Raw genomic sequence first — 8,586 nt, 5'->3', positions numbered from 1 at the left:
TGCATTTGTTCTCAGCGTACAGTAGCAGTTCTGCATCACGCTGTGATTGGTCATTATTGTTAAATACATGAAATGTTCAATCATCAATCAAATATTAAATTATTTGCTTCATTCCACAGCGTTCATATACGATTATTCACAGTTATTTGGCTGGTGATTTATCTCTTATGTCTTCCATACTATGACATTTGTATCTATAAATTGGCTTTAGTCTGTGCAGCATCACAGCCCAGGTGAGTTGTGAAGAACTCCTGGATCTTCTTCCACAGGTGGACTTCAGCTGCAGCGTGGGACCTGGGCTCACCCCCCCACAGGACTGGCTTTCCTACAACCCCATGAAAACTGGAGGGGCAGTAGGGTCCATAAGGCGGCTCAAGGTAATGTCCTGCTCCAGGGTAAGACACACTCTCAAAGTTCTGCTTCCCATGACAGGGTAAGACACACTCTCAAAGTTCTGCTTCCCATGACGCTTCAGTCTCTCCACCATTATGTCCACGTAAGTCTTGCTGTCCCAGTTGAGGTCGTCCTCTGAAGCCACAAAGAGGAAACGCCCCTTGGCTTGTTCAATGGGGATCAGGGTGGCCTTGTTCTCCTCTGCCAAAGGATTATGTGTAGCATACTTGCAATTAAAGGCCCCTGACTCAGTGGGAATCATCTTGCTGATGTCAAACATTAACCCAGGATGGATTTGGCTCCTCTTATAGTGAAGGGGTAAAAAAATATTGGCACAGCAGCCATTTATCCACACTGTGGCCTCAACATCTGGCAGGTAAGAGGCTATTGATAGTGCAAGATCTGCACTTTTTGAAATTGAAATTACACCAACTCCTTTACTGCCCACCTGTGGAAACACATGCAAACGTCAGCATCTAGAAAACAGTTGACAGAGATTTGGACTGTACTGCGCAAACTGCTCACCTTGTCTTGTTTTCTTAAAAACTCAATTGCTTCTTCAAAATAATCCAGATGTCTTGTTTTCTTAAAAACTCAATTGCTTCTTCAAAATAATCCAGATGGACCTCTGTGATGTTCCTTGCCATGTCATCATGACCGTACAGGGCTACAGTCAGAACCACAAATCCACGGCTGGCCAACAGAGAGGCCCTTTTCTCTGACAAACCTCCACCAAAAGTGTACAGATCCAACACAGCAGGGAACGGACCTCCTCCTGGACCAAAAGACACATGAGGACACATTAAAGAGACATTTTTATTGCATTCAAATTATGGAAAAGCCATCATATAAGAGTCAGCAAAGTTGACTTTATAATAACTAATTTATCATTCAATTAAAATTGAAAGATTCAAAGCGTGACAGAGACATAGACCAACCTGGGGGAGTGAACAGGACTCCACGAATATTCCCCTCTTTGACAGGACGCCGGCTCACCCCGTCTCCCATCACAAGCCTCTCATTGGTCGCCTCTACCAGCATCCTGCCCTCCCCCTCCTCCTCATGCACAGAGAACTTCACCACGTGGGGGTTTAATGATTTGTTTTTTTGAAACCTTTTGTGCAAGACATCTGCCCTCATCGACCACAGCAGACCCATGGGTTCGACCCCAACGTAGCTCCCACTGAGTGAGGGGTCTCTCTCCAGGTTGATCTCCCCGTTCCCATCAGCCTTGTAGGTGGCCGAGGAGCTGAACTCCACTCCTTTCTCGTCAGTTGACCTGGCTCTCATGGTGACCACCTGTCTCGCCCTCAGCCCGGACACCATCACCTGAACAGGCTCATCAAACATGCATCTGGCTCTGGGCAGCAGCCTCAGTATGACTTGGGAGGACATCTCTTCTGAAACATATAATAAGCTTATAAGATACAGTGCATTGTTAAAGATTAAACCAGTGGTTCCCAACCTTTAAGGCTGGCAGAAGCAAAACAGGCTGAAACTTACATTAAGGGTCACACTTAATTTACATCCACAAAAAGTGCTTGTGTTATGCAGTGACAGGCTCAAATTGTTATTGAACGTTTCTGGCAACATTATGGAAAGATACCTACAGAGATTGACCGTTTTTTTTTTAAGAATAAGACCCTTTTTGTTTTAATAGAAACAGCCCAGAAACACCATTTAAATAAACAGTGAGTAAATAGCCCGGTTCCAAGTCAGCTAGCATTACAGGTTTGGTAGCAACATATTTATTACAGTCTCAAGATTCATGTGACACCACTGGTGCTGTTAGCTTAAAAACTGAGCCTTTAAAAGACAGTTATGTTAATGACAGATGCTCCACCCTGGCTCTACACCACAGGCTGTATACTCTACACATGCTAAAATTACTGTTTATTTAAATAGGGTCTGGTGGGTTTGCTGACGGCAGTTTCAGGGATGTTCCTAGCTCAACAAAAAATAATCTTACTCTTTAACAAAAGGTCTGTCTCTGACGGGTCCTTTCCATGATGTTGTCAGACACAAAGAATAATGATCTGAGCCTGTCAGAGGCAAAAACAATCACTTTTATTGGATGTAAACTGATGATGTATAATTGCCCCACATGGTTACATTGGAGCCTGTTTCTCCACAGCTGTTTCATTTAATACTGAGCCAAATTAAAAGAACATGTTGCTCCCATTAGTCACTTAGACACAAAACATGGACAATCAGTTCCTGGTTGAAAATGACTCAAGTTACCCTTTAACAATATTTCCCAAAAAGCATGGATGAGAGTATCATATCATAAATTAATGCAAATTCTGCCGTTCTCTCCTTTTTGCCTTATTCATCAGGTCACAACGCCTCTCTTCCCAGTTTGGACACCACTAAACTCAGTGATATACCTCGATTAATTGTAACACTATATAAAGTAGTCGTAGCTACCTCCATCTTGTATTGCTCCGTGTGTTGCCTTTTTAAAGACACAGGACTAGTGTTCTCTTGTCGTCTTATTGTAAACCTTTCTGCGTGACTCCGTGAGTTCAAAGAGTGCAAAATAAAGTTTGTAGCGAATTAATGTCTATTAGTTGCCATCTTCGTGAACAAAATAATAGCTTGGAGCATTACTAAATGTTGTCTGTAGTTTCCTAAAGCAAGTGCTCCTCTAGGCTAATGTGGTTGGAGTTCCTGTGATGCTACGTCAGCCTCGTGCAACTGGACCAATGCAGAGAGTACAGACGCCGCTTACCTTCAGCTTATGTTCGCCCAAACGGAGCTACACCTCTTCGTCTAATAGGCGCACGGCTGCTTATTTTGACTACTTGTAATTTGAGGCTACTTTAGTGACAAGGAGTTTCGAAACACTCGGGGTTACGCCGGGAACACAGTGAGCTCGGCTCAGTTGGGATTGGTCAGAGTATGAGAGGTGGGAGTGTCGTGTAGGGAGGTTGGTAGTCCGCGAGGCTGCAGCTACTGTGATGTGTTTACTGTCATCAAGTCTGCCAGGCAGAAACTGTGGGACGCTGATGTAAGGAGTGTCTGCTCATCTGTCCCTGCACATAACAAACAGTGTTGGGCAAGCTACTGGGAAAATGTGGTGAACTAAGCTACCAGTTACTCGATATGAAAATGAAGTTTCACCATATTGAAGCAACTCCCAGAGAAATGTAGCAAGCTAAGCTACAAGAAAATGGCCAAAGTAACTTGCTGCTTGCAAAGCTACTTTTATTATTATTTTTGTTTGTTGAAAAATGTCAGATAGGACAAATAGGCAGACAAAAAAGTTCAGTTAAACTGCTTATTATAAAATTACAGACTTGAAATAAAAAATCTTTTTTTTTTTTTAAGAGTTGATGACATTTTGAACAACATCCAATGACGTGACATCATCAGTAGGCTTTTTAGTTTTTCCTTTATGAGCAAATTTACAATACAAATTGGCATAGTACAGTGTGGTATATAAAGAACAAGGTTACAGACAAGCCTAGAAATAGGTATATAAGGTGGATGTGTGTGGATGAAGAGAAAATTAAAATAAAAGTAATAAAAAATAAAGTTAAAAATAACAAAAAAGGCACAGAAATGAATAAGAATAAACTCAGTAAGGAATAAGATACTAGAGCTGTGGGTTAGCTGCAAGGTTAAGATCCTCTGCTAACTCTATATCTGTCTCCATATATTTCAGTGATGAAAAGTAATGACACATTTCCTCGTGAAAAACAGAGAAATTTAGTTTAGATTTCACATATCTGTTTTTATTTATTAAAAAAAACTTTCCAAGAATGATACTTGAGTTGATTGCCGGCTTATGTGATGGATCTTTCACAGGTCAACCAAACAAAACATTTTCCTTTGTTAGATTAGAGAAATTGACACATTTAGGAGACAACCAATAATGCAAATCATCCCAAAAGGCCTGAGCTATAGGTGCAACAGGAAACTTGAAGAATTTCAATGTCAGACTCTTGGCTTCTCTTAGAGAAGAATTGTAGAACTGAATTTCTGTTTGATGAGAACGGATATAATTCTTTAACAAAGGTTTGCCGGATTGTGAAATTAGGTAGTTTTATATGAGTGATGTTATGACCATTCACCAAAAGCGAAGGGAGATTCGGGCTTACATTGTTTTGAAATAAATGATGTGACATCACAATAACAGATTGAGGGATTGCTTTGATAACATTGTTGTACTGACCTCTGTCATTGAGCTTACGTTTAGAACAAAAGTCCTCAAAGGGCAGAATGTTTCCTGTATTATTATTCAGTAAGTGCAACACAGACCATATTCCTTTTTCTAGCCAATTTTGAAAAAATAAAGATTTATTTTTCAGTAACACGCACCTGCAATTCCATATCAGGGTGTTATGGGAGCGGTAAATTGTGTTTGTATATCATTTTCCAATACTGTAGTACCTGTTGATGGAAGAGTGATAGTTTGATGGGGAGCTTATTCAATTCCAAGTCACATCTAAGGAGGAGGTTGATGCCTCCTAACTTCCTGAAAATGTGGTTTGGGATGTGAAACCAAAGGCTGTTTTCATTTCTCACAAAGGATCTGGACCAATTAATTTCAATAGTGCCATTAATACGGTCTATATCAATAGTTTTAAGACTACCTTCTTCATATCCTTTAATCAGATTCCCTCTCCTAATGTAGTGCGTTTTCCTCTTCCAAATATAATTGAAGTTAGCCTGGTTTATGTATTTAATAGCATTTTTGGATAGTGACAACTAACAGGCCGGGTAAATGAATCTTGAGAGGCATTCCATTTTTGTGAGGAAAACTCGTCCAATAATAGAGATGTCTCTTTGAGCTCTCTTTGAGACCAGATATTTAAATATGATTAACACTTGTCTAATGTATTCCAAATGTTGAGATTGTTCAGAGTGATAATATCTATAGTGATGTGTATGCCTAGGTATTTAACAGTAGATTTGACAGGGATATTATGAATCATTCCAAGAGGAATCATGAATTGGTAACAATTCACATTTTTTAAGGTTTAGTTTTAATCCAGATGCTTTAGGAAAAAAAATCAACTGTTTTGAGGACTTTTGAGGAATTTGGTCACTATTTCTCATAAATATTGTTGTATCGTCTGCCACTCAGCTAATTGCCAGTTGTTTGCCTAGCACTGAGATGAATAGAAGGGGAGCGATGGGACAACCTTGTTTGATTCCTTTGTTGATCAACAATCTTGGGCATGTACTGTGTGGTAACAGGATTGAACTATTGGTGTCCTTGTAAAGTAGTTTAACCACGTTAATGAAGTTTTCTCCAAAACCAAATAGCTCTAGGGTACGAAAGATAAATTTGTGTTCAACTGTGTCAAACGCTTTTTAAAAAAAAATCTATAAAAATAAAATGAAACCTTCATCTTCAATTAAGTTATTGTATTCCAGTAAGTCAAGCACAAGTCGTATATTGTTGTGAATTGACCGTCCTTTTATAAAAACCAGACTGTGTATCTGAGATGAGTTGTATGATACCAGCTTTCAGTCTGTCCGCATAAATGTGTCTCAACATTTTGTAATCGTTATTGAGTAAGGTTATACGTCTATGGCTGTTGATTAGTTTGGGATCACTAGAACACTAGAACATGAGCATGTTTTGGAAATAACACGTGACATCAGTATGTCTGGTGGAGCCACAATAACGTATGTTTTGATTCATGTTTGAATAATGGTGACTACATGTAAATAGATGCAGTTTTGTTGTTTGTACACAGGGTGGTGAACTAGAACAGGTAATATAGGTAAGGTGCAAGTGATGAGCAGCAGGCGCGTGATGGGAAGTGTGGCAGCATGAAGAGTTTGAATTGTGTTGAAGCTGAAATTGATGAATGGAAACTTGCCTTTGATGGACTCCTGAGATGAAGTATGAACATGCAGTGTTTTACCTGTGTAAAGGTGAGTGTTTTGAAATAAATGTGTCAATGCACTCAAAGAAACATGGGGGGTATTCCAGAAAGCGGGTTTAGTGAAAACTCTGAGTATGTTAAGCCTGACATGAGGGAAACGCTCACTTTTCTGTTTCACAAAGCCAGTTCAGCGTAACCCTGAGTCAGTTACTATGGCAACATACCCCATGGAGCAAACCTGCTGGCTGGCAGGTGATAGCTCGCTGAGTGTGTAGCAGGAAGGAGAGACATGACGTGTCGTTTTGTGAATTAAATCGTGGACCTTGAAGCACAAATTACTCAGAGGCTGTTGCATAAGAAGAGGGACATACCGTTTCACCTCACACTCTATCATTTATCTTAACAATCTTCACCCAGATACATCAAAGTTGCATTATCATCAGAGCAAATAGTATGTATTGCCCTTTGATTCTTCGGCAGCGGCGGTTTTCTTTATAATATTAGACACACTGAACACATCAGCAAGGCAGTGGTTTGTCGGGCTGTAAGAAAAGTTACTCTGGCCACTGTTAGTTGTTGTTTCCACTGCAAATCCACTAAATGTATGTAGTGTATGGGCAAGACACATGAGACACGTCAAGAAGTGCATTGTAGCCAATCAGTGGCAGAGTAGGGCGGGTCTTGTCAAGAATAGCCAATAGTGAAAGCAGCAAGCAGAAGACACTGAAGGATATCCTCAGTTCTATTGTCCTGACTTTATCCAGACCTTCGCTGAAAAATCGTTTGCTGCACTTCAGAGCATTTCCTGAGGAAAAAGAGCTTGTAACTTTGATGGACATTACTGCACTACTCAATTAAACAAATATACATACATACATATATATATATATATATATATATATATATGTACATAAATAATCCCCCTCTCACCTTCTTAGGGTGGTGTCTGTATCATCCTCAAGCTCGGGTTCTGGTTTTAAAATCCGGCCTGATTGACTTTGTAATCGAATAGTCCGGGTGTAAACTGTACCAAAGAGAGAGCAAAATGAAAAACAGCATCAGGTGTTCAAACATCAACAGAGGTGTTACATTTCTCTTGTTGGAGCAGTTTTCACCGTCCACAGCTCCAAATCAGTTCAGGAGCATTTAGCCTGTCGGACAGAGCTGACCTGATCTGATGGTTGTGATTAAGAAGCTCTCTGACTCTCTTTCTGCTTTGGCTTGATCTCTTTGCTTCTTGTGTTCATTTCAAAGTCAAACACTGAGGTAAAATATGATGCCATGGAAACTATCTTGTGTTTCATTATATTTTGTGTGCTGATAGTGGGAATAATGTGAGCCAAGACCAGTGTGTACGCCTGTACTGAAACTAAATATAATACCTTAACGTCCTCACATACATAAACACCTTATTGTATAGGACTTAAATAGGGATACAAGATGTTCCCCTCCATCTCATTTAATAACTAGATGGTCTGATTGCACACAGATAATAATCATCCACACTGAGAAGCTATCAGTGAAATCATCACGCTTGGATTTGTTGTTTGTCGTCGATATTTTTGATCAGGACTGTTTTAAATCCCAGCAGGGCAGCCACACAGAACAAAAGAACAATAAGACACTACTGCATCCCCACAAACTGCAGAGTATCAGTAGCTGACAGTGACCTCTGACCTCCCAGAAGATTTAATACATGTCTGCACATTAGCATCACATCAGCCCACACATCATGATACAAGATGTGAGCAGCAGAAGGTTTAATACTCCTTTCATATGTCAACAAAGTGGAGAAAACAGGATAAAGCCCCGCATGTCTGATGTCTCTCTATCCTTTTACACAGGCTGAAATAACATCGCTTTACTTTCACTTTCATTCATACGCTATTTCATAAAGTTTTACCGAGTAACAAGTGACGCTCAGCCGAGTTATAGTGACATTGATGCTCAGCCTAAATTCCCATTGGCTCAGATGGAGATCGATATCAGTCCTCTCCTTCTTCTTTCCCGCTCTTCAGCCCCAGTGCTCGAGGTGATAAGTTGGTGTGTGTTTGTGTCAGTAAACAAACATTAAACTCAATATTTTATCAAAGCTTTAGATGCGACAACTCACAATGAAAGCCTGGATTTATCTAGGCCTACTTTTCCTGAGCTTACATGGCGCCTCGGCAAGTAAATGAAGATTTTTTTTTAATAGCCTAAGTTTATTTATTGTAAAATACAAAAAGCTTCATGTCTTTATATACTGTTTATATGAATGTAAGGTTCGTCTGATAGTCTTTGATGTTTATTTAAATAAATGTTTGTTTGTTTTTAAAAAAAATCCATTATCTTAAAGTTCATGTTAAAT

At 39.8% G+C, this 8,586-nt stretch overlaps 1 protein-coding gene across 1 annotated transcript; it reads right to left on the bottom strand.

The window, feature by feature from the left end:
- Nucleotides 1-986: 986 nt before the first annotated feature.
- On the bottom strand, nucleotides 987-3,267 carry LOC126382466 (acyl-coenzyme A thioesterase 1-like; the record flags this gene model as incomplete). Its single annotated transcript, XM_050032349.1, has 3 exons — nucleotides 3,125-3,267; nucleotides 1,332-1,790; nucleotides 987-1,168 (listed from the first exon to the last, which is right to left on the bottom strand). Coding segments are annotated over exons 2-3 (639 nt in total), but the record flags the coding sequence as incomplete, so codon positions are not given.
- Nucleotides 3,268-8,586: the final 5,319 nt, after the last annotated feature.

Source organism: Epinephelus moara, chromosome 21 (assembly GCF_006386435.1).
Source record: "Epinephelus moara isolate mb chromosome 21, YSFRI_EMoa_1.0, whole genome shotgun sequence".
Lineage (NCBI taxonomy): Eukaryota > Metazoa > Chordata > Actinopteri > Perciformes > Serranidae > Epinephelus > Epinephelus moara.
This window is presented reverse-complemented; position numbering and strand designations above follow the sequence as displayed.